Genomic DNA, 26987 nt, shown 5'->3' on the forward strand with positions numbered 1-26987 from the left:
TCTGGAGATAAAAACAAACAAATTGAACAGAACAAACAAGCTAAAACTTCGCCCTTGACGTTGATGTAAGCATCATGTCACAACAGTATTTTCTAATTGCTTTTTTACTTGCACATTTTTTTTAAAGACAGGCTGTATAACGCAACATATATGGAGCAGAGGAATGCGTTTAAATTATGAATACTTCTGGTTGGTTTCGTTTCAGCTTTTTATCTTCCATATGGAACTGATGCAGACAGCGAGATGGAGGCTTGTGATGATTGCTCCAACGGTCCTGTCGACATCAGTCCTAATACATTTTACTTTTTCGGGGAACAATACAGCTCACTTTGGGTTCGTATATTATTAACCACTTTATTCTGCGGGGGGGCACTCGACCAGGGGCGTAGCCAGCTTTCTTGGCCAGGTAGGGGGGCAAAATAAAATTTTGGGGGCACAGACGAAAAAAATTGCAGTTGCATCATACAATACATAGATATTATATGTCTTCGAGCTTCCCGAAAAGGACCTTATTGGGATAATGTGCGCGCGTAGCGCAAAAAAATGGTATTGTACACTATTTTCGCCCATTATCCGGCTAAAAAGGGCTTTATTGTTACAATGTGCGCGCGTAGCGCGGAAAATGTTTGTATTTTACACTATTTTGGCCCTGAATTTTGCTAGAAAAGGGGCTCCTTGCCCTTTTTCTTTTCCTTTGCCCTCTTGATTTTCTCTTTCATTTTTTGTCAGAGGGGCACTTTTTCTTTCATTTTTTTGTCAGGGGGGCACTCTGCCCCCCCTGCCTCCCCGCTGGCTACGCTACTGCACTCGACATTGGAAGTGACGGGGATGTGCAGACAGCAGTTCAAAACTAGGGGTCTTTTGGTGAGCACCTAGGCACGAAAAAAGGGGTCTTTCGGTGAGAAGGCCCCCAAATAGGAAGTCTTTCCGTGACACAGGGAAAATTTTGGGTCAAAATATAAAAGTTGATACAAAAGTTTCAAATAGTCATGAAAATTTGAAATTGTTTGAAAAAATAATGAAAAAATGGGGTTATTCGGTGAGAGATTATCATAAATTTGTCCAACATTCTTGAAAAAGGGGTCTTTTGGTGACAGGAAAAAGGAGGTCAAAGGGTGAGAGGGAGTTGAAAAATAGGGTGAATGCACCCCCGGGTTTATTCTATGTTCCTTCCTTCCTTGCCCTCCCTTCAATCAAATTTATTTATTTTCCATCAATAGTGAACAACAAAATACAATAATTTTATCATTATATATATAAAAATACAACACGATGGAGGCGGTACAACGATAAGCAAAGCCTGTAACTGTTGCCCCCTGTATAATAGTTAAATCACACAATTAAAACAAAACATAATAATGGTTAATGGAAGGGGGGGTAATGATTTTCGTAGTCATACCAAAATGGGCTGAGCATGCACCGAGGGGTGGCCTGCACACGTGTTGCAACATGTTGCATAGGAAATTACCACTTGTGCACAGGCTTTAACGCGGCTGTGTACTCAAGACATTGTTTCTTTCGCGAATTTTTTTTGATATGTATGTACTTTGTTATGTCTTTTATAAATACAAGGAATGAAAATCCAGATTTGTAAACTCCAACTGCAATATTTTACGTATTTTATTTCACTATTCCACTCGTGTTTGAAATTTAAAAGGAAAGAAAATCTTTGTTGTACCAGCAGGGAACACGCGCGCAATAACGCATCGCGTTACGTATCGCGCAATTTGTTAACGCACAGATACGCTACGCATACGCGACGCCTATCTGCTTGCGCGGCGCATCTTATGGAAGCACCACGGAAGCACTGATTTCACAAAATCCTAGTTGTCAAATCGCTCCGTTTTAGCTGATAAAATGTGGGTTTTTTCAAGTTCTTTTCTCCGATTTAAATATCAAGTTATGAATGGATTTTGCTCAAACTTCTCAAGGGTCTGTGGATTTACCCGATGTTCACGTAATATAAGGTAGAAAAAACGAAAACTGCCGCATTCTCCTGTGAGATTCGATGAAAGTGCAAAATGTGACCACTTTAAACTTCAACGGCTATTATTTCAATGATCATTTTCTCGGTAAAATGACGATTTAGGTACACGATAACTCAATAAATACAGCATCTGTAGGTAAGCAAATATGATCATCTTAAAAAGCATGATCGACTCAAGAAACAGTTTTCTCATTTTTTTATATTTTGGTCTATTTCCGATTTTAGGCATCATTTTGTGCAAATAGGCGTTTGTGAATTTCAAAAAGTTCAATTTGATACCTTATGGTCAATATCTCAAAAACTAAGGCCAATATCAAAAAAATAAAAAAACTGTTTTTGGAATGGAGCCTCAAGATTGAGCTAAAAACAAAATAAAATATTTTGGAAAGAGCGTTTTTTGTTATGATGTACCTAACAAATGTTGCCAAAAACTCACTTTTTTGTGATTTTCTTCATAATTGTTGTTTTTACCCCAAATCTGTATTTATATTAAGATTTATTGATGTCTTGCCTTTATAAAAATGTATACTTTTATATGTCTTGCGCGAATAATTACAAAGTTATTGCACTTTTACTACATGCATGTCTGAGAGTACACAGCCTCCTTAATTATCGTTATTTTTATTTTATTTTCAGGTCAGTTCTAATAATTGGATTTTCCTGGAGTACGATTATTGTTGCGGTTGGGGATTTTCAGGTGGGAGTGGTCAAGCCAGTATAGCACCTCATGGTATGGACTACAGCCTTAAGGACGCTGGGACGGGGTATTATCGAAGCATGATACGCGATTCATGTACTGAAAACCAGTTTTTACGTGTAGAAAATTTACTGAACTTGTTTACTGGTGTTACTGTAGTCGCCAGCTGGATATTCGTATTTACTTTTGATGACGTTCCCTATTGGAGTGATTCGGGCGGACTGGTAAGTTTACAATGATAATTCGGCTGGACTAGGCCTATTGTTTTTCAGCAATTACTAGTATCTATGCCTGTGTAACAGGCCATAGATATTCTGCTTATGCTCTTTAGTTGTCTTCTTCGCCTTCTCCTTTTCCTTCTTCTTTTTCTTCTGATGACTCTTCTTTATCTGCCTCTAGCTCAAGAACCAAAGTAGCCTCAGGGCCCATACTTGATACAATGATGGCCCATGGCCCCTAGAAATATTTGGGGGTAGCCTCGACCCTAAAGGTCAAACGTCAAGGTCATCCGAGTATAGGTTGTGGATTTTAATTGTCTAGTAGGAAAGTATAGGTTTCGGCTTATAGTGCCGAAAGTGTCAAAGTCGTCCAAGTATATATAGTTGTAATGGATTGTCATCAAACTTGGTGGATGTGATCACCATCGAGTGCCAAAAATGGTCAAGGTCATGTCAAGGTAATCCGAGTATAGATTGTTAGATTGCTATCAAACTTGGTGGATGTGATCATCATTAAGTGTCAAAAATGGTCAAGGTCATATCAAGGTCATCTGAGTTTAGCGTTTACATTCTTGTATATGAGTTTACCCCTGAACTATCCCAATACCAAGTAAACATCTCGGGTTCGCAGCATTTACATGGCGGGAAGGCGCTATGAAAATTTGAACTCGACAATGCCCGAATACATCGTAGAGTATTACTAGTATATAATATTATAATGGAAGGAAAACGGATAAAAATGAAGAAAATATCACCAGGATAAAGGCGAACGTCAATGTACGCTACAGAAAATAGCCAGAGAAACCAACCATGTTGAACAGCAGCGGATTTGTATTTAACAATTGATGATTTGACACTGAAACAAATGATAAAAATAAAATTCGGACTATAGAACCCGTTTACCAATTCGGACTAAAGAACACGGTATCCGTTTCGGACTATAGAACCGTTTTGTAATTTCGGACTAGAGAATCTTTTTTCAAATTCGGATTAGAGAACCTATTTCTATATTCGGACTAGAGAACCTTTTTTAAAATTCGGACTATAGAGCCTATTTTCATATTCGGACTAGAGAACCGTTTTTAAATTCGGATTAAAGGACCTCTTTCAATATTCGGATTAGGGAACCTTTTTTTAAATTCGGACTATAGAACCTTCGAAATAAAGAACCGTCGGAATAAAGAATCTTCGTAATAAAGAACCATCGGATTAAAGAACCTTCGGAATAAAGAACCGTCGGAATAAAGAATATCATATAATATAAACGCATCTGACATTGTAGCCAATATCTAGCTTATGGAGTATACACATATTTTGGGTTAAAGGTCATTTGGGTTCATATCCAAAGCATTGATCAAGTACTAATTCGATCATTTGTCATTTCGCCAGTATGCTATTCATGTAGCCAAAGGTAATCCCTCCAATTATCTTTTATATTTAGAAAAACTCGTGGCAGTGTATTCTAGTGACGTCAACCACAGAGTCTTACGTTATCTTTGATTGGGATAGTATGCAGCGGACGAATGGCGCTTCAGATGGGGTAAGCGTGTAACTGTTTCTGTGTTTATGTGACGCGGAGGGCATGTGTTATGGGAAGATAAAATAACATCATATTGTAGCTGTAAATGTTTGGCAGAATATGTTTGTTTCTAAAGACATGTGTCACATACTGCAGTTACTGTCCGTTTTCCTATACACAATACACAGTGTTCTCACCATTGACGCGTGACCTCTACAAATAGTGTATGTTAGAAGTATAGGCCATTGCCTAGTTAACGTCACTGTGTGAAAATAACCGGCCAGTATTTAAAGTATTCTCTGAAATGCTAGAAAATATAGTTTGTAACATGTCCTAAATTTTTAGCTAATTTAGATGTTTGGAAATATTCGCACGTGGTGTTTTAGTGTATGTTATAGGTAATAGGCCATTGCCTAGTTAACGTCACTGTGTGAAAAATAACCGACCAATATTTAAAGTATTCTCTGAAATTCTAGAAAATATAGTTTTGTATCATGTCCTAAATTTTTAGCTAATTTATGTGTTTGGAAATATTCGCACTTTGGTGTTAGGAGGTACCGGTATATGTAAACGACAGATAACACCAAAAAATATGAAGAAATTATTTCCAAACCGTGTTAAGTCTACAACCATTATGTTTCTCATTTTCAAGAATGCTGGTTAACAATACGCAGAATATTGTCTCATTTCGTAAACAAAGGCTCACAGAGTATTGTTACCTTGCGTTTGCTTTATAATCGGTTACCCAACTGAAACTATAATACCAGCTCATTGCAATATCGGTCAGGTAAAACAGAAACATGTGTAGCGTGGATTTAACCAGAGAAGATATGATTTAACATAGTCGAGCTGTTTTCAATGAGTTTAATATCTTTTAATGGGGTTTAAGTCCTGCAAAGGTCGTGGTGAATTCTACTGTAGACATGACTGCATTATGATCCCTTGGTACCTACATGCATGCAGTGCTGGATGCCTCTGCGACCAGCCCTCCCTATATAAGGCCAGATCCATCTGGAGGTCAGAGGACATCAATTGAGTGGTGTAATTCCAAGGTCTGCCAGTCAATTTCTGGCAGCTTAGATCTATAGCTGATAGCTAAACAAACAAACAAAAAAACAACTGTCCTAACGTTCTGCTCATATATTTTACTCACGACTCGACATGCAGCTCCACCATGCGTTTCAAACGGTGTACCATTCACGTCACATCTGGGGTTTAGCTTTAGTTTCTATTCTGGATATTCAAGTTGCTGCTTGGTCTTGTATATCCATCAGTGGAGGCGGGTGACGGACATGCTTTGACAAAAATCATGTTTTTGTCGGTACAGTCATATGTTAGAGCCCTCTCCTTGTTCCAAAAGATGGCTACACCACTCAGGTAGCCCCCCCCCCCAGGAGTAACCCATTGAAGACCATCAATGTTGATCTGTGTTGGCTACGCTCACGTAGGCAACGGTCCAAGAGATAGCAGGAATTTCTTTGACAAAAATGACCAGGTGTCTTGTTATAATAGTTGGATAGAAAATCCCATGGGACATCTGAAAAGTGAAGTCTTGAGTGTCGTGAGCGGTGGAGCGTGACATCAGAGGTCAATGACCTCAAATTTGACACGTTTTCCTGTATAGTTCGTTTTATGCATGCCATTTATTAACAAAAGCCTCGATTTTCACATTTATGGTGTCTAATGAAAGATATTAAAATAATCCATCAAACAAAACCACTATCAATGAGATTTAACAATGTTTCGACCCTAATTTTGAGCCAAAAATGTCAAAATTTAGCATTTTACCCATATTTTGCAAATTGACCTGACATAAAACTTATAATTTCCTGAAAAGTGTGGGTCTATTACTTAAACATTCTTCCTCAAAAACCAGAGGATGATTTAAGCACTTCCCAGAAGTCTTGCAGTTAGCACAGCTGTGTGAGTGAACATGACACCACTGCCCGCCCACTGCATACACACGTGCATGGTTAAATTTGAATTTGGACAGATATATTTACAATAAAAACACCTTCAAAAGGTTGGTCGATTTCACATTTTATGTTATCTACAGAAGGTGTGAATTATCCTTCATGCATACATCACTTTAGATCTAAAATCGACCAAGTAATGACGACACACGGGCAATTCTAAAACAACATCTTTTGCACAGAGTTCAATGGGATTTGAAAAGTAAAGTGGCAGTTGAAACTCTAGTGATAACACTTTTACAGTACATGATGGGGCTTCCTTAAATCATCCTCTGCTCATAAACTGACCCATTATGTTCACAAAAAGATGATAAAAACAATGTGTGTGGGTAAAGTCGTTTTTGGGCAGGGACATTTAAAGTGCAATGACCTCTTAAATTTCCCGTGTAAGAGGTTTTCTGCACATATAGACTGTGGGCCATGCCAACCCCCTCCCCCTAGGAGGATTTTTGGAATCAGGTATTTTTGGGACCCTAATGAATTGAGGTTTTGAAATCCGCTTGCCTGCACATTGGCCAGCGGTGAGTGAGGCGGTGAGGGCGCTTTTTTTCAAAATGGCCGGCAAAATCACAAAAATCAACATAACTAGACCTGTGAAGCTCCTAGCAGCATAATTATGATGTCTACACCCATGTTTTCAGGGTCAAGGAATCCAATAGTATCACCTACAACAATATGGGACTTAAATTTCCAAGACACATACTTCAATTGAAAGATGCTTCATCAACACCAATCAGCAATGTATTGGAAGTTACTTCATCAACGCCAATAACAACAGTAGATAGCTAAACCCAGCAACAATCAGCAATTGTTAGCTACTTTATCATCAGCAATACCAGCAGCAGATCGATACCCCAGTACCAATCAGCAGTTGGTAGCTACTTTATCAACACCAATATCTGAATACCTTAACAACAACCAGCAATTGGGAGCAACTTTATCAACACCAGTATCGTATCACCAGTACAGTAAACCCAGCACCAATCAGCAACTGGGAGCTACATCATCAAGCTACTCTTAGCTAGCGTTTCATTTTTGTTCGTTTGAAGAAACTCCTGGAATTAATCCTTTTACAAATATAGTTACTGAATATGATTAGATTACTTGTTGATCTTGGAGTTGGGACATCGACTGTTCAGCGCCCAAGTGGGTACGTGCAATAGCCGCCATGTGAAGCTGCCATTGTGTATGTGAGTACAATATACAATATATTGCCAAATGTTCACAGGACAGCTATTGCACTTACCCACTTCTGGCACTTAGCAGTCGACATGTTTATCAGGAGTAGTAGTACTACTTAGGCTTTCATACTTCTTGTGTTTAGGCAATAGACATGTCGTTGATTATTTATGGTGTCATTATTGATGCCATTTTGAAAAAGCGCCCTCACCGCCTAACCCACCGTTGGCCAATGTGAAGGCAAACGGATTTCAAAACCTCAATGTATTTGCTGGAATCCTTGATCCCGACAACACGGCATATACATCAGAGACATGCTCCTCCTTAGAGCTTCAACGACTGAGATACAAGCCAAATTGATTTAAATGGCAGCCATTTTGAAATTCAGTGGCAGCCATCTTGGAACTTTGTGTCCTGGGCTGTTCTTAGTGATTTTATTGGACTCCTTGACCCTGTAAACATGGGTATAGACATCAAAATTATGCTTGCAGGAACTTCAAGGACTGAGATATAGGTAATTTTCATTTTCAATGTCAGCCATTTTGAAATTTTGGCAGCCATCTTGGAAATTTAGGTCCCATATTGTTGTAGGTGATACTATTGGATTCCTTGACCCTGAAAACATGGGTGTATACATCATAATTATGCTGCTAGGAGCTTCACAGGTCTAGTTATGTTGATTTTTGTGATTTTGCTGGCCATTTTGAAAAAAGCGCCCTCATCGCCTCACTCACCGCTGGCCAATGTGCAGGCAAGCGGATTTCAAAACCACAATTCATTAGGGTCCCAAAAATACCTGATTCCAAAAATCCTCTTGGGGGAGAGGGGGTTGGCATTGCCCACAGTCTATATGTGCAGAAAACCTCTTACATGGGAAATTTAAGAGGTCATTGCAATTTAAATGTCCTTGCCCAAAAACGACTTTACCCACACACATTGTTTTTAGTCATCTTTTTGTGAACATAATGGGTCAGTTTTTGAGTAAGAATGTTTAAGTAATAGACCTACACTTTTCAGGAAATTATAAGTTTTATGTCAGGTCAATTTGCAAAATATGGGTAAAAATGCTAAATTTTGACATTTTTGGCTAAAAATTAGGGTCGAAACATTGTTAAATCTCATTGATATTGGTTTTGTTTGATGGATAATTTTATTATCTTTCATTAGACAACAACAATGTCAAAATCGAGGCTGTTGTTAATAAATGGCATGCATAAAACGAATTATACAGGAAAACGTGTCAAATTTGACCTCTGATGTCACGCTCCACCGCTCACGACACTCAAGACTTCACTTTTCAGATGTCCCATGGGATGTTCTATCCAACTATCATAACAAGAAACCTGGTCATTTTTGTCAAAGAAATTCCTGCTATCTCTTGGACACAAGGGTGGACCGTGGACCACACGCCAGTGCTTGGTTGTTTCTTTCTATAATACATTTTCATTGTATTTAGAAATGTGTAATAATTTGTGAGTGGACGCGGCGAATCAGCCGTAAACTCGGCAAATTGTATTCTGAGTTAAAGTGTAAAATGTATGTGAAGGTCGTATTCATAGGTGTATCAATTCGTTGCGACAAGTATCTTATCAAACGCTGTTTAAATCAATCAATAATACTACTGCTGAAGAGGATAATAAGCTTCTACCTATTTCTATAGAATAGTTCTTGTCTTTGTTTGCTTTGGCTAAATCCTGTTCAAGTGGTAGATAACAAAGCATTGTATTTTGTCTAGGTATGTATAATCAACAATGAACAATGAGAGGATATTTCTGAACCTCGTTGACTTGGGGATGATTTGAAATGACCGCCAATTATGACTGTTGGATATTTATTACCAGAAATGTAGAAAAAGAGACACATGTAGAACCGATACAAAATACAATTTTGTCGAGGAACAGAGTTCAACAAATCATAACCCCGCTTTTGGATATCGTTTGAAGTCAAATGATATACCATTTTAAAGCTTATGGTATATATTTTCTAAACACGAAATAAAACAAAATTGACCGGGCCGACTTTACGGCTGATTCGCCGCGTCCAGTCACATTTGTTCTAACCAATGTATTGGGACAATCGATGAATTCGATTCGGATCATTCAGAATTCAGATAGATATTTTTGCTTTCAGCTTGCTAATTAATGTTATCATTTTATGCATAGGTTGGATTCCACAAGGGAGATGGGACATCATTCCAGGTACCAGGTATAGCCGATTATACAACTCTGGATACTATGCTTGGGAATACGGGATGTAATGGAATACGTGCGTTTCGAGTTGATACCGCCACTCCCTATGAATTGACACCTGATGTTTCTGGTATGTAGAGTAGAAGACGATAGAGATTTAAGGGCTGTGCAATAATTATGAGCCCTAGGGAGAGGGTTAAATTGGAGGGGGGGGGGAGAATTTGTCTGGTGGGGTATCGAAATGCGCGTGTGGCCAGGTCTTCGGAACCGGGATTCTTTTTGCCCAGTGCGCTCAAGAATTTGAAGAGCAGTGCACACAAAATTGTCTATTTAATTGTTGACCCCAATTTATTTTCGCCAAGGCCCGTCGTGTACCAATGGTCTAAGATGTACCGACGGTCCATGATGAACGGGGGAGGGGGAGTTGGGATGGGGGCACCGGCCGGCTACCCCCGGCGGCTACCCCGGCCCCTCATTTTGTTAAAATATTGTGAATACGATTGATAGTTCTGAAGCTATAAGCTTAATATTTGTAACGGTTGCGTTTCTTTTTATTTATGTTCGATAACAGAAACCGATAATTTCTCTTCTCTATGTCACAGCTCCTCCTGCTGTTACACCGTTCCTTAGCACTGTAACAACATTTGCTGTGAGCCAAGATGCAGGGGATTCCAGCAAACTGATGGTGTCATTTACGCCTGCCCCGGGCTCACCACCAGCTGCCGTTGTGGTCGAAACAGAATATGAATTGACGAACCGAGACCAGTGTGAACCAATCACATGCCCAACGACCCTGGGTTCTACTGCCATAGAACATTACCCATGTTTGTGTAGTGGGAGTAGTGCCACTTATCCTTCTGAGATCCCGGGTTTGGAACCGAACTCCGACTATACGGTATATGTGTATGCAGTTGACCAATGTGGTGATTTAGTCGATAGTAATACGGTATTATCAGGCACGGCAACTACAGTAGAAGCTGGTAAGCAAGTTGTTAGCTTCAAGTCAAAGGTCGTATTGTAGGCGTACCCGTGATATTAGACTTTAAGAGTCCATACCCGTCCCACCATGTTGTTGCTCAGGCAAACTGGAGTATCTCCGGTAAACTTTGATTTCAAATACGTGCCTGTTGGTGTTGTGTGTGCAATTAATTGGATTATTTTCACGATATCATTAAGCATGTTAAGAGAGAGGTTGCGTTTCCCTTGCAGGGCCGGATTTACCATTGGGCCAGATGGGCCCGGGCCCAGGGCCCCCAAAATTGCCCTGTGCAGTGTGCATCTTCCATTTTAGCCGAAAACACCATGTTCTGGGACAAAATAGCCTACAAAAATTGCACAATTTTGCGCGCTTCGCGCGCACTTGTCTGTTATATAGCACAATCAGCTTCAATCCGGGCTAAAATAGTCCAAAATTGAAATTTTTCGCGCGCTTCGTGGGCAAATGTCCTAGTAAACTCTAAAAACTTGGTCATTTGAGTGCACATGTCTTCCTCATGCTGCGTTTGGGGTCTCAAAATTTTGACTGGCCCAGGGCCCCCAAAAGGTAAATCCGGCCCTGCCCTTACGCCGTGATCGTACGCCATCTAAGTGTTCAAACTACTCTCGTTATTTTACATTTAGACAGTTCTATATGTATGACATCGTAGAAAATGCACACACTTTGTACTTTTTACAATATTAAAGACAGTCAGAGATACTGAACATGCGAAGGAAAGTCTAACTATTAATATGATCCATTTTGTTTGTCATACTGCAGTTACTGTCCGTTTTCCTATACACAATACACAGTGCTCTCACCATTGACGCGTGACCTCTACAAATGATGTATGTTGGAAGAATGGACACTTGCCTAGTTAACATCACTGTGTGAAAAATAACCAGCCAATATTTAATTTATTCTCCAAACTTCTAGCAAATATGTTTCTCTAAAACATGACCTAAAATTACAGCTAGGTTAGATGTTCAGAAATGGTTGCACTTTTGTAAAATATGAGTGAGGGCAAACCATAGCTAGCTCATAGCTAGCCAACTCCCCGTGTTAATTGAATGGAGATTTGACCGAAAATATTGAGCTATATTGGTAACGGACCGTTCTGAAGGATGCCACAAAAAACGGTACAAGCTACATTTAAACTATTCTAAATAGGTTCTAGAAAATATAGTTTTGTAACATGTCCTAAATTTTTAGCTAATTTAGATGTTTGGAGAGGGTCGCACTTTTGTGTTTTAGGAAGGATATGTAAACGACAGATAACACCAAAAACATGAAGAAATTATTTCCAAACCATGTTAAGTCAACAATCATTATGTTGCTCATTTTGAAGAATGCTGGTTAACAAAAAGCAGGTCATTGTCTCATTTCGTGAACAAAGGTACACATACCATTGTTTCCTTTCGTTTCCTTTATAATCGGTTACCCAACTGAAGCTATAATACCAGCTTTATTGCGATGTCGCACATGTAAAACAGACACTTGTGCACAACCAGAGAAGATCTGATTTAATCAGTTGAGCTGCTTCAATGAGTGTTATCTTGGTTTAATAGCTTTTAATGGGGTTTAAGTCCTGCAAAGGTCGAGATGAATTCTACTGTAGACATGACTACATCATGTAAGAACTCATTATAATAAAGCAATTTAAAGTAAAAAAAAAAATAAAGTAAAACTTTGACTTCATTCATACGTGCGGCTCATACGTGCAGATTGTCCATTGAAATATGTGTGAGATCGGCCGTATAAAGAGGCTCGGATTTGCATCTTTGATACAAACGTACACTTGTAACAACCGAAGACGTTGCCGATTGACAGTTTTGTACTGCGTCACGCGGTTTATGCAACACGACTAATTTTCCCACGAAAAATTAAGTCTTAATGCCAACCATAATAATTATTCGGAACGCACTGAAATACTATCAATTTTAAAATCAAAAGAATGCTGAAATAGGCATGAGATCCAGTCATAAGCCCTAGACCGTTAAATATCTTGTTTGTCGTCCCCTGTGACCAGATGTCTTCCACATAAGCGTTGGATGTTTGTTTGTTTGTTTGTTTTATTTCTTCTTTAACCTGGGACACTCAATCAGTTGAAAACACAATTAATCATCTGTTCTTCCTTGAGGCCCAGGATGTACCCTTGGATGTACCCTTGGATGTACCCTTAATCTCCTAATCTTAGTCTTGGCCCCACAAAGCGTTTGGAACACTGCCATCTCCCTAATAATATCTTTAGTTTTATGTTACTTGTCCGGGGTTACTTAATCAAATGTAGCAAAAATGTACCTGACCGTCTCTATTTGTGAATTTAGACGACCATTGTGGCTGGACCAATTGGGGGATTTGCCTTAGGGAGCGGAAGAGCGGGAAAGTGCAAAATGGGGGAGGGAAGAGCACAACAGATGGGATTCAGGTGTGGTTGTTCATCACTTCATGGTTGTTCATGTTACTAGTACTCCACCTTCAATTTAGGGATGGCTTCAAACGCAACCGCCGCCGGTGCCCTGGCATGGATCATATTCTACAGTTCCGTACAATTGAAGCCAGGCAGGATCTCCGGTTATATCCGAACTAAAATGCCCACCGGCGGTTGGGTTTTAAAGCCATTTGGACATACGCCACAGTGTTATGTTTATTAATATATTTTTATATAAATTAGTTTGGGTTTATGGTGTGTTTGAACATTTTGTTACAGCGCCTACAGCACCGCCAGACAGTATTATGAATACGGTTGTAGGATGCGACGACGCAACGTTTACATGGATTGATGTTCCATGCGGTGATCGTAATGGAGTCATCACAGGATATGATTACATTCTCTATGATTCATCTGGCACTCAAGTTGATAACGGCAATGTTGCCATAAAAACGGTAACTGTTACGAGTTTAATGCCAGGCACGATGTACACCTTTTGGGTCAGAGCAAAAACCGCCGCCGGTGATGGACCCTACAATGACCCTCCGCTTCCTTTTACGACAGCATCAGGTATGTGTCTCCAGAGTTTTATCCGGTACCAAAACATAATAATTTTGGGGTGTTCACATGGGCGAGGACACGCAAACTGAACGGTGTACGCCCGCGATGTTGAAGGTCTAAAAAAACATTATTTTTTTCAACATCGTATAATTGAAGTGGTTGTTTGTTGGATAGCATAGGTTACACATTCAGTGAATAATACAAGTAATCCTCTGCTCTTCCATAAGGCACAGGGGCCTTCTATGAGTTACCTTTTAAGTTTATGGGTCGTTAAACAAGCCTTTTCACTTTGTTTTGGTCACGAATATTTTTGAGTGTCTCAACACAACGCGTTTCATCTGCAATCTGGTAAAACGTTTATATTTCAATAGTTTCTATCGTTTTGTAATACTGTTTTGCAGGCAATAGGGTGGAAGGAGAATATAAGAGTTCATACTGTAAAGTGTTTTTACTAAAGTCCATTTGTCTTTCTCGAGTGAAACACGCGAGATAAAGGCGTTGTATCTGGCGCTAAGTGACGGCGCTCTTCATATACACCGCCCTTGATCACGCGTGTATAACACGCGGACGCTACTGTCTCGAGGAACCCAAATGGACTATAAGTACATTGATGAACCGAGTACAATACAGCACTAATACTGCTGCAGGATAAACTGATTGCTGGATACCCGGGCTGGATTTTTTAGATTCATGTTACGCATGGATTCTCTTGAATTAACAAATGTATCAGGCGGTGCGGCACTGCACCGTTAACTAGCCCTATATATGCCGCCCTCTTTCGCTGAGAACCTATTGGTAACATGAATTTAACGAAGAGATGAATCGCTATGCAACAGTATGCCAAAATCCTGACATATCAACTGACATTTATTCCTTTTCTTCATCATTCAGCAACACCTCCTAGCGGTGTCACTGGTCTCTCTCTCACTCCTGATTCGTCTGATGCAACACAGCTGTTGATGTCATGGACAAGCCCAGCACATCCGTTTCCGTCTTGTCCTATACCCCTTGGCTTTATTGTTACATTTGAACTCATCAATAGAGATCAATGTGAAGTCATCGCTTCTCCAATACAAATGACTTTCATCACTGATACAACTGATGTGGCTATTGTCATAACTGGTCTTGAGCCGTATTCAACTTATACCGCATGTGTAACACCTATGTTAGGCTCTGTTAATGGTCCACCTGAATGTGATATGGCTACTACCATTGAAGCGGGTAATTAAACACTTCGTCATAATTATTGTTTTAGAAAAAAAATGCTTTGTCGATAATTAAACTAGGACAAAAATATTTACTGCTCATAAATTTGTAGGAGAACATTAAATATTATCCAGTGGGCGTGGTCTAGCTTATAACACAAAATCTGAATGGACAATGGCATAATTTTGGGTGTGGTCTATCGGGCTTAGACGACCGTACGTCACCACAAGTATTATTGTGGACATGCCGATTGTAGTTATTATAGTTTCGAACAAAGATACTATGAGGGAGTGTTCATAAATACTTTGGTGGGGGGAAGTATGGGGGGTCGAACATTTTGGGGTTCTAAAAAGGGGATCAAAAATTCAGTCCTTAATAGGGGGTAACATGTACGACAAGGCATGCACATTCCAATTTTTTTGCGCGCTCCGCGTGGATAAATGTTCAGTATTCAATTGGTCAATTTTGTGCTTGCAAGTATCAAATCAACAAAATTCAGTTAGTATTAGGGGATCAACAAAATCAAAAGGATATTTTAGACATTGTATCTAGATATAGCATTTGTTATTTTTTGTCTTATGAGGGGGGGGGGCGGTCAATACTCCCTCTATTGTGACTGCTAAAATTTGAATCATAATCCACATTTTAAGAACAGCCTAAGAATGAGAATGAACGATAGGATTTTGATGATAAAGGGAGGTGGGGTGCCACCTGATTTTTTCTATATTGGGATGCCCCCCCTAAAAATCCTATAGGAAGACGAAATAAAGCAATAATTGGCTTATGTATCTTCCTTTTTAGCTCGAAATACGCCGTGTTTTTGGGTCAAACTAGGGTAAAATTGCAAAAGCTTGTACGCTTCGCGCGCTCTTACCCATCAAATAACAAAACGCACCTTCATTTAGGGCTAAAATAGCCTTCAATTGAAAATTTTCACGCGCAAATGTCTCAACTTCCGACGCCACTGAACAATCCTAATGGTATATTTTTCCTAATACAGTACCTATAGCCCCGGATGGAGTTACAAACAGCGACCTCCAGTGCACATCCCTTATATTTAACTGGAACCCCATACCATGTGGTGACCGTCATGGTGACATCACTGTTTACAACTACTTCCTTCATGATGTAGATGGTAATCTTGTAGATTCTGGTAACATAGTAGTCTCAGATCCAACCACTTTTGAGATTGTCGATCTAATGCCCGGGACAACATTTGTGTTCAGTGTGGCGGCAACGAACGGTGCTGGTACGGGTCCATCCAGTGAGGCCCTAAGCGTTACAACACTATCAGGTAATTATTATATCTAGTATATACTTGTCCATACTAGTCAACGTAGTCGAGACATTCGAAAATGCAAGAAAGATCACCATGTTTTAGAATCAATCCTGGAAAAGTGGGGCACTCAGGAACAACGTTCCAGTGAAATTTTGCCATTTGGGGACAAATGTTTGTCTTTTAAATAACGAAATACATAAGATATGGAAGGTTACCAGCTGAGGGAGATTGTTTTTATGTTCTTACGAATTGAAGCATATTTTCCAGACACCTTTAACTTTTATATAGTACTAGTATATGCTCTTATGAATACACAATCTGAAACACGGCGAGGTTGAAAGACGAATCTTGAATCAACAGTATACACTATTTCCTCATTTTCCTATTATAAAACTATTATTATGTTTCAAATCAACATACATAGCCCTACCCAACCCGGTTCAAGATCTTGCCGGTACACCAAATCCAACGGATCCAACTTCAATACTAGTGACGTGGACTGCGCCGATTCCGAATCCATGTGCCTTTATAACTGGTTATCTGGTGGAATATCTACTAACGAATCGGGACCAATGTCAACCCATCGTTTATCCAGTCAAAGTTACTTCCGGAACAACTCTGAAATTAAACAGGACCCTCACGGATCTGGAGCCCAATTCCATCTATACCTTTTTGTTACGACACAAACTATGGACGACATGAGTAGCGTTGAGACTGGGAATGCAACAACTATTGAAGCAGGTGAGTTATGACGAAATCATTTCATTCATCTTACTGAAAAAATCGAAGAATGTTCGTGAAATAATATGCAGACTGTGGGATATAAGGTTTTACGACAGGAGTTCTTAACAAGTTTCGTACTGTCAAGCTTTCGTCAGAAGTAGCTCTGACTTCTTCAGGACTAAGTTCTAAAAAGTATTTCTTGCAGCCCGCCCCGTAGAAGTTAAAAATGTTTGGGATAGGCTTTTACGACGAGTTCATAACAGTTAGTAGTGTTTTAGCGGGATCGCCGACGGACAAGTTTGGACAAGCTTTCGTCAGGAGTAGCTCAGTAGCTCTCACTTCTTCAGGACTGAATATTTCTCTCTGTCCTCCCTGTGCAAAAATGCTGTCCGGTTAAACAAATTATGGGATAGGCTTTTACGATATTCACATCACTTGAGGTGGTCGCATAGTACTTAGTCAAAATAATGAGGACCGCAACTTAACTGTATTGTATTGGCGATTATTAATTTATTATTACGGCCTCCTAAAATGAATCATAAAAATGCCCCACCATTCGTCGGTTCGTCTCGGGATATAGTCGATCATGTCCCATCGATTAATTCTTACCATCAAATTAAAAATGACATTCAAATGGACGCAGCTCAGATTTCCCAGAGTTAACAAGAAACGTGCCAAAATATGATATTATTTTCCCATGTGAGACATTAACGTGAACCATATTCCTGACCGATGTCACTATCTTATTCAATTTTGACACACATCGTAAGGACTGAGGACTTAGTGGCATCATGGTGTACACCAGCACTGAACAGAATGGAATTCCAAAAGGACATAGACGTTCTGCACTCACAGGTCACACTTACTGCTTGCCTGTCTCAAAGCTTTATCAATATCACCAGTACTCCTTCAATCCAAGGGCAGTCAGGTTGTGGAATAGCTTTCTCCGCGTATGTCGTTAACACACTGATCAAATTCAAGTCAGCTGTAAATCAGTAAATAGAGCAGTAATCGGGTACCAACATTGACCAATAGCAGTGTTCTCATAATGTGTCACGTTTTTTTTCTTCCATTCAGCCCCTACCTCTGCTCCAGTTGACCTGGCAATTTTGGAGATTCATCCAACATCAGTGAGTTTTTGTTGGAAACATATTTCATGTGGGGATCGCAATGGTGAAATCATTGACTACATGTATGAAGTATGTGTTGAGTCTGGTGTGTCGGTTAGTTCTGGTAGTGTCGGGTCCCCCAAGGAGGCTTATGTGATAAAGGATTTATTGCCATGTGCAGATTATTCGTTCCGTATAGCAGGAAAAACTAGCGCTGGAGTTGGACCCTTTAGTGCAAACATCAGTGTAACTGCCGCTCCTTCTCCAAGTAAGTAGATTTATGTACTGCATAATGGTATAGCACCATTGCGTGTACTTCATGGCATGTGTAGTTTAGATGAATGGATAATTCAGGTTGGTCTTTGTACAAATCATTTTAAGGGTCCAGAGTCTATTTTTGTCAACCGAACATGAGACATTGCTGACCCCAGTTTTTTAAGCTCGTGCCAAAGACTCTGACAAGCGGAGAGAGGAGACAACAATATTTCTTCAACAAATAGCAAGCAATACAATCCCATACAATACGCCTTATGCGCACAGAAACGAACATTTTCAGGACGCATGACAATTTATCATCCAATACGGTAAAGATTCGCCTAATAGCGCACTTGTGCCTTATGGTCAATTTCGTGTGCGAATAGAGAGTTCCCTCCTCTGAAATCCCAACAAGAATTAAGTTTCCGTGCCCGGTTTCCGTGCCCCTATTTGCTGGTGGGAATTTTACGTGAGGGCACTTTAAAGTTGTGCCTAAAATTCCACTTATGTCCAGGTAGCCCTTAGCGCCATTAGGCGAAGTTTTACGGTATACAACTGCAACAGAGACACATTAAAAATAGTTGCGCTTCTTATAATTTTTTGGGCGGAGGTTGCGTTAGCAAACCAACTCATTTGGCAAACTCACCTCAAAGACCGCATTGCTGGAGATCTTAAATACCTTGCGTTGGAGTGTAAAATTACAGCATGCGCATAATCTTAAATCTGATACAAAATATAGTGTTCATACTTTGTACTATTTCGTTTTCTTAAATTGGTCACGTGCACTCTGAGTATCGCCAGTAACTGTCTCTACGCAAACATTAAATCAGTTCTATTGTTGTTGTTCTAATTACACAAGGCTTGAGTGGTGTAGAAGATCTCGTGGTTGTTGAAGATGAGTCTAGCACATCACTTCAGGTTTCCTGGACTTATCCAATGAGTACACGGTGTCCTATACAATTCCTCGTTGAGTATGAATTGTTGAACATGGAACAATGTGAAATTGGCTGTTCAATGATCAAGGAACAACATGCTATTGTTTCATCATCACAATTGACGATTGAGCTGCTAGAGCAATTCTCAACTTACCGGGTTTATTTGACACCATTAAATGACGGTAGCACTGGACCTGTACGGTTTGCCACTGCAACAACAGGGGAAGGAGGTTAGTCAGTTCGCTACATTATAAACTCTTCATTCGTCAATTGCATCGTCTTTTTCTTCTACGTTGTCGTCTTCTCCTTCTTCTTTTCTTTTTCATCGGCTTCTTCATCTCCTTCTCTTCCTCCTCCTTTCTTTTTCTCTTACTTTCTTCTTCTTCTTCTGCTTCTTCTTCTACTACCACATCTTCCTTCTGTCATCTCTTATCATCATCTTAGTTCTTCTTCTCTCCACCAGTACCATTCTTTAAAAACCGTTTCTACATTCCATTCTTTCTTTTACTTGATCTAGTGCCATTACAGCTACCAAGCAATGTGATATCAACGGAAGCCGGACCTACCTCCATCACTGTCAACGTGGGCTCAGCCCCATGTGGCGATCGAAACGGAGAAATTGTAGGCTACCGCTATATTTTGATAGGTCTGGCGCCTTTTCAGAGTGACCAGGGTTTTGAGGTTGCACAAGGGCTAATTGATGTAAACCTTAATGGCATATCTTCGTCGAGCATATCAAATCTGAAGCCGTGTTATACATACGAATTACGTATTGCAGCGGGGACAAATGCCGGTTACGGAGAATACGAAAGTGTTATTGTATCTACAGAGACTACAGGTTAGTATTAACGTAGTATTATGAAGTTCAAACGAAAGAAAGATATTAACCATTTTCCACCCTGATTTGGCAGTGATGTCAGTCAGTGGTGAGAGCGTGAGTCATCCTATGGGGGGGGCTGGTTTGATTGGGGCACAAGCCGTTTTTCTAGCGGACACTCAAGGCTGACGTACGCACGCACGCACTTAAAGATGATGCCGCATGCTTGCCCAAAACAGCTGTCTCAACGCTTTGTCTTCACTGCCACATCAGATTGACAACTAATTAAAGTTGTATAATGGTCCGTGGAAATGGTAATGGTAGCACGGTGTTGGGTTGGGGTTGGAGGGAGGGGTTACGGCCATTTGTTGCGCCAATCCGGCTTGAAATGTGTGTGTGTGGGGGGAGGTTTGCATGGAACAATTGGACCTTATCCTCCAAGAATTGAATTTTGGGTTTTTAAATATTTGCACTAGAAGTGATCTTTATTAAACAAGATGATGTCGACACGAAAAGAATTTGTTTAAAAAAGCACCTGATTAAAGATTAAAAATAAAACAAATACGAATACGACAAGATAAATAGATAATAAAACAAGTACATAATGTATTCCTTTTTCTACAGCACCTTCGTCTGTAAAGGACCTCCGAGCATCAATGTCAAGTAATGTCATAGAAATCAGTTGGGGTTTTGAGACTACAACTGCCAATCCATGTCGTGCAACTACATTCTTTGTGGATTACCAGGTGCTAGATATCGAATGTAAAAGTAACATACCTGTACCTGCCCGGGTTGAGTATACAGAGACATCCGAAATGCTAGCGACTTTAAATGACATCTTGCCTGAAGCCATCTATCAAATCTGGGTTACTGCTGGTAACAGTGCTGGTAAAGGCCCAGAAATGACAATCATTGTTAATTCCAATGCTGCCGGTAAATAACCTCTCTTTTCCTCATTTTTATGTTGATACGCCCATGCTTATCGTTTGATGAGATAAACGTTTCAGTGCCAAGTTTTCTAGTTTTTAATAAGGCCAGCATAGACACACTGATAGAGTTAGACGTTTTGCTTTGCAACAAACGAAGCCGTAATTATGCAGTTGGACTATAACTGAAGTACAATGAAATTGCAGGCGCGTATTGTTTTCCCCCTACGTAGAAGATTAGTTCCTTTAAAGTAAAAGTTATATTTCTTGGTTTATATTCAGCACCTATTGCTGCACCACAGAACGTTGTATACCTGGAGTCCGCAGAGAGTCAAGTTACCTTTTCATGGGACGAGGTACCATGTGAATTGAGAAGTGGCGTTTTTGTATCTTATGCCTATGAACTGATTGACCAGACTGATAGGAACGGCAACCTTGATAGGAACGGCAACGTCAGAGAGACATCCGTGACTCTGACACTTGTCCCGAACATTGCCTATTTCTTCCGTGTCGCTGTTGCCAATGACTACGGCTTGGGACCATTCAGTGCTGATATTTCAGTACCAAGTAAGTTTTGCAAATGGAACAAATAGTTGGCTGTGTTCGTGTCATTTTACATCACAAACAACTGTGCCCAATGCTTTATTTTAATATGTCATTGGAATTAATACAGTAATTGTATTTTATAGAAGTTTAAAGATAAAAAATTGAAATTGTCTCCCAAAATTAATATTCTTAAACTTGTGCAAAAGAAGACCCGAATAAGAATCGGCAAATTCTCGCGTTACAGTTATTTTCTGGTCTTCTAATTAACCGCATCTAATTAAAGGAGTATTTCGTGATCCTATCATTTTTCAGTAGATATCTACGAAAGAAGCTTATTCCCAAAATTTCAGTTGATTCCGATTTTGCGTTTGCGAGTTAAGCATGATTATGTGTATTTACTTGCTCCATAGACAATGTGTTGTAATTTCGTTCTGGTATACCATTGTATACCAGAACGAAATATTTCACAATATCTTTGCTAAACGAATTAATCTGCAAGAAATCTTTTGTACATAAACATTAGCCAGAGGTTTCCAGTGATATAAAAATCTCAACTTATTTTTATAGAAAAGTGGGGGATGATGCTGTGGATCACGAAATGCCTTTTTAATGAGGGACTTCTAGAACACGTGGGACCGGGACGTGGAATTACATATTAATGTTTCGTTCTGTTTCGTAGTGACAGTGCAATACTCAAAAATGTTCACCGGTGCAGTTCTGTCAGAGACAGAACATTTTTGAGTATTGCACTGTCACTACGAAACAGAACGAAACATTTATATGTAATCCCACGTCCCGGTCCCACGTGTTCTAGAAGTCGTTTGTGTCCATTCCCTGTGGTTAATTGCTGCAATCCTAGGCTATTAAGGGCGTACTACACCCATATATTGGTTTGATTGGTCTAAAAAAATATTTTTTCATTTATAGCGAGGCGATATATGCACGGATCATGTGAAATAAAATTTTTTTTTTAATAAATAAAAAAGGTGTTTTTAAACCATTGTATAGTAAGTCATTTTAGCCCTATATATTTTTTTGTTTACCGTATCCTGGTAACTCAGATGCGTGTTTCATAACAAACCATAATTTATTCTTTTCAACATGTTCAAGTAGGGTACATGAATAGAATACATTAAATCCTTTGTTATACTCTCTATAGAAAATCTAGTGGTGCTTGCAAAATATATAACACTGAATAAATTAAATAAACACTTACACAATAGATGCATAGTCATTAGTCAATTTGATATTGATGTTGTTATTGATGTGTTGTTAGGAGAAGAAAAGGCTATTAGGTCACCGTATGTCAGGTTATAGGTCAATTGGTTCGGTCAAATTTAAGCATCAATTTTGAATACACATGTGAGAGTCTGTGATACAAAATGTATCATAATGAGGAATAATTTTGATATTCTGTCTTTAACTGGATATATATCGAGAAGTGCAAGGTGGATATACTAATATACCTTGGGATGTAAATGGTGAGTACAATTTAGAATGCCTAGTTGAGATGGATTTCACAAATAAATATAAAATAGTTACCAAAATCACAAAAGCTAAGCTTACGGAAAACTACCCAATATGGTGGTATAGGTGACAAGAAATACAATTTTTTCAACATTGCTGTAGTATGGTTGTGGTAACCTGTTACCTATGGCTTAATTAAGTTTCAGTGAAATAATGTCGCAAGTTAAAAATACAAAATATAGCTCAACATTGAAAATAGAAGCATTTTAACCAGTTCCTTTTTTGATAGTTGTGGAGCACCAACTTCATGAAGTCATAAAAGAAATCAGGAACCACTTATTCCCATTTTACATATCAACTTTATTTCCCTAACGTGTTAGCAACACATATCCAAAATTTTAACGAAATCCGTTGATATTAAGCTTTCCAAAATGAAGTGAATTTTTAAATTCACTTCATTTAAAAAATCATCAGTGATGTGCCACCTTTTGGCTTCTACTTTTAAAAGCATGTAAGCTACGTTGATACCGATGCCACCAATAAAACGAGAAGATTTGCCCCTTCATTTTGCATACCACTTTGTCCAATTTTTTTTTGTAATTTCTTCACAAAATGCAAAAAAAAAAAAAAAAAAAATCAATGGGTGTAGTACCCCCTTAATAAATCCACATTATTGGTATTATCAAGTATGTTAGTAGTAGTTACGTTATCATGTTATTGGTGATAAATCGTTGGTTAACGGAATATTTTCATTATCATCCGTAATTAATGATTCATTTATTCTTGGTTTTATCATTTAAGCTGTGGCATCGGATAGCGCACGTACATTGACCATCGCTCTCATAGCGGGCGGCACGGGAATCATCATGTTAGTTGTTATAGCCCTGGTATGTTCATGTGTACTCTACCGAAGGAGACTAAGTATTAAGAGGACCGTATCTAAACCAACAGGCTATCCTGGCGAACTGCAACAAATGACACAATTTTCACTTAATGACACAGGGGAAGATTTTTTCCAACCATGGTCTGTAACTATGCAGAATGAAGTAAGTTACTTTCCCGGCATCGAATAATATATATAGTATTTTTTGAATTGTGAATAAACCTTCCTTAATACTCACTGAAAAATTCTTTACACGTTTAGAAAATCGAGGGTTGAAACAACCCACTTTGTAGGATATATTACCATGCTTGCCATTAGTAGGACGAGAGTTAAAATTATCTTTTTTTTTCCAGAATGGCGTTTACTACTGAAGATTTGCCGAACACCACGGAAAATGTGATAAAACTGTAGCCAATTTTTTTTTCTATAAAGCTGCACATATTTTTATGAATACAATTTTTTACCCTTCTGGCTGCAGTCATAAATATGAGCGTTTTTATAAAATATTATTACTGCGTATGCCATATGCTATTGCTGGGTTTACTGACATGCTCGCGAAATGTACGGTGGTACAGGGTGAGTAAAAAGAAAATGCAATAGGGCAGAGAATGGAATCCATCTTTATTTTAAAACCAGGTTGAACTTTTTAGGTTTTAAAACGTTTAGTAAATGATATATTCACTGGTAACCTTGTGTGACAAAAATGAAGTAATTAGGATTTAGCGTTCTGTTTTTATGACACATTTTACAGCGATACCTAATTAAGGTTGGTCCACGAGACATCTAAATCTTTAATGTCAACACACTCTATGTAAGGTAGATTTTGGAACAACTGCCATTTTCATAACCTCATTGGCACTGAAGTAGAAATGAGCACTCAAAGTGTTATAGCCCTGGTATATCGTTTAAATAGAAGAAACATTATTTGTTGTTATTTTCATATTTACCTTTATTTTTAAAGCTGCTTATACTCTATAAACTAAACATAATGTAGAAAGGAAATGCGTGCAAATTGAAGTGGAGTGAATTACAAAATATCCAATAAGTTGGCCATATTGGGAATAGAAAAACTGGGTGACTATTGAGTGTGATATTTATAAAAACTTTCAACAATGGCAAAGTTCAACTTGGTTCTTACATAAATATCGTTTCTTTGCCCTATTGCACTTTTTGTGACTCACCCTGTATTATGAACATTGTGTCGTGTTGCATAATGTCACCTAAACCACTTGCTCAGGTGCACAGTCTAATGTGGGCTAAGTATGCAAGTTGTGAACTTGATAATAGAGAGATTGCAATTTCCAAACGTACGTATCGAACGTACGTGGAATATATATTCAAAACCACTCTCCTGTGACGATATTTTGAATAGATTCCACGTACGTTCGATGCTACGTTTGGAAAGCGCAATCTCTATTACCAGCATGGCCAGTGGAGGGTACGTAGATTATGTCGTGAAAAGAAAATTTATATTTGTTAATATTAACTCATTAGAATATTTTCAACACATTACATGTGTTTTTTGGACATCCGGTATAAATCGTCGGCCGCATCACATACTGACGTATTCGACATTTTTAACATTTTTGAGAAAATTGCTATGTTAGTTTGTTATGCTCTACTCTATATATTCACCAAAAATCATGCCTCAAAGTGGCTTAATTAGTAAGATATTAATTAATTTAATTATGTCGTATTTACAAAACCTTGAAATGTCCGCATCACATAACGACGTATTTGCCGATCACCTATACTGCGCAAGCCCAGTATATCGTATCTGCAATTTGAAGAATTTGCCGTTTCACATACTGACGTATTTGCGCGACGTATTTGCGCGACTGTGTCAATGCACGGCAAAATTGCTGTTTTGCCCTTTTCACATACTGACGTATTTGCGCAACTGTTTCACATACTGACGTATTTGCGCGACGTATTTATCATTTGAACGGCGAAATTGACATTAGTCCTTTTCACATAGTGACGTATTTTATTTAATATTAATTTTTTGCAGAATAAGTTACGCTCTGATAGTGATAAGTGAATTATATTGAAAATATGGTATATTTGTATTACTGTCAAACTGGTTTTAATCGACAATAATATTTTAATCAAGATTATGCAGCAAATGAAAATCGCTAAATTTTCAAGTTCGATTTTCTCGAAATGCGTATTTTGCAAATACGTCAGTATGTGATGCGGCCGACGAAATGGTTAATTGTAGATAGTTATAGATATGAGAAAGTAAACGTTTAACACTAGATTATATAGCAGTCATAGGCGTCTCCCAACAAAACAAATTCTAGATGATGTCGCTGTTTGTAAATCATTATACGGTTGGATCAGGGAAGTGAGAATAGATCCTGGGTAGGTGTATTCCGCCGTTCTCGGTATGAAAACTGTAGTAAACAATATATTCTTAAACACTTGAGAACGTTCCTGCAATCTTATTGGTTCTTACCCAGCTTTACCCGTGTGATATGACACAATATCACACGGGTCAGCGCGCGTGCGTCAACGCGATAGGCGTACTCGCTATTTGGACCAATCGGAGGCGAACAGCAACAACGAGACTGATCGATTTTAAGCCCTAGGTAATTCCTTGCAAAATGTAGATTTAATTTGATTAAAATTTGTATGATATTTTTATTTGAATTGATGTGTTTAAGAATGAGAATAAAGGTATTGTTTTTAGCCGCTGTCGTGCATCTATCGTCTCATATAACACGGGCGACATCATTATTTTTGGCGTAAAACAACTCGGCTTCGCCTCGTTGTTTTACTTAAAATAATGATGTCGCCCGTGTTATATGAGACGATAGATGCATTCCAGGGGCTAAAAACAATACCTTTATTCTCTAATTATATTACTAATAATATTGAGAAAGTAAAACAAATGGTTTATTGCATGGTATGTGAATATAAATTTGGATTCTCATCATAAGTGTCTAGAATAATAATACGGCTGCGTGCTTCCCCGTTCTCGGATGAAAAATATAGTAACAATAATCATACTGCACTTTCCTTTATTCACGGTTGTTTGATGTAATGTAATACCGTGTCATTTTTAAGCAAAGTTGAATAATGATGGCGCTATTTCTCTTAAACTTGTTT

General features: G+C 38.8%; 2 protein-coding genes across 2 annotated transcripts; both read left to right on the plus strand.

The window, feature by feature from the left end:
- Positions 1–211: 211 nt before the first annotated feature.
- Positions 212–16247, plus strand: LOC140157671 (tyrosine-protein phosphatase Lar-like). The gene is made up of 8 exons (XM_072180911.1): positions 212–333; positions 2624–2908; positions 4344–4442; positions 9736–9892; positions 10365–10742; positions 13449–13739; positions 14622–14951; positions 15937–16247. The coding sequence occupies exons 1-8, from the start codon at positions 244–246 to the stop codon at positions 16245–16247; spliced, it is 1941 nt and encodes a 646-aa protein (XP_072037012.1). The 5' UTR covers positions 212–243.
- On the plus strand, positions 13581–24347 carry LOC140156798 (receptor-type tyrosine-protein phosphatase F-like). The gene is made up of 11 exons (XM_072179781.1): positions 13581–13739; positions 14622–14951; positions 15937–16230; positions 16640–16956; positions 18016–18315; positions 19162–19467; positions 19755–20075; positions 20679–20987; positions 21263–21547; positions 23795–24039; positions 24230–24347. Exons 4-11 carry the CDS (start codon positions 16734–16736, stop codon positions 24245–24247), a joined length of 2007 nt encoding a protein of 668 aa, XP_072035882.1. The 5' UTR covers positions 13581–13739; positions 14622–14951; positions 15937–16230; positions 16640–16733; the 3' UTR covers positions 24248–24347.
- The last annotated feature ends 2640 nt before the right edge of the window (positions 24348–26987 follow it).

This window comes from Amphiura filiformis, chromosome 7 (assembly GCF_039555335.1).
Source record: "Amphiura filiformis chromosome 7, Afil_fr2py, whole genome shotgun sequence".
NCBI classification, from domain to species: Eukaryota; Metazoa; Echinodermata; class Ophiuroidea; order Amphilepidida; family Amphiuridae; genus Amphiura; species Amphiura filiformis.

Coding starts and splice junctions, on each gene's coding strand:
- LOC140157671 (XM_072180911.1), top strand. CDS start 244: ATGGAGGCTTGTGATGATTGCTCCAACGGTCCTGTCGACATCAGTCCT. Junction 2,909..4,343: donor GGAGTGATTCGGGCGGACTG/GTAAGTTTACAA, acceptor TTTTATATTTAG/AAAAACTCGTGGCAGTGTAT. Junction 4,443..9,735: donor CGAATGGCGCTTCAGATGGG/GTAAGCGTGTAA, acceptor TTTTATGCATAG/GTTGGATTCCACAAGGGAGA.
- LOC140156798 (XM_072179781.1), top strand. CDS start 16,734: ATGTGCCTTTATAACTGGTTATCTGGTGGAATATCTACTAACGAATCG. Junction 19,468..19,754: donor TGCAACAACAGGGGAAGGAG/GTTAGTCAGTTC, acceptor TACTTGATCTAG/TGCCATTACAGCTACCAAGC. Junction 21,548..23,794: donor TGCTGATATTTCAGTACCAA/GTAAGTTTTGCA, acceptor TTATCATTTAAG/CTGTGGCATCGGATAGCGCA.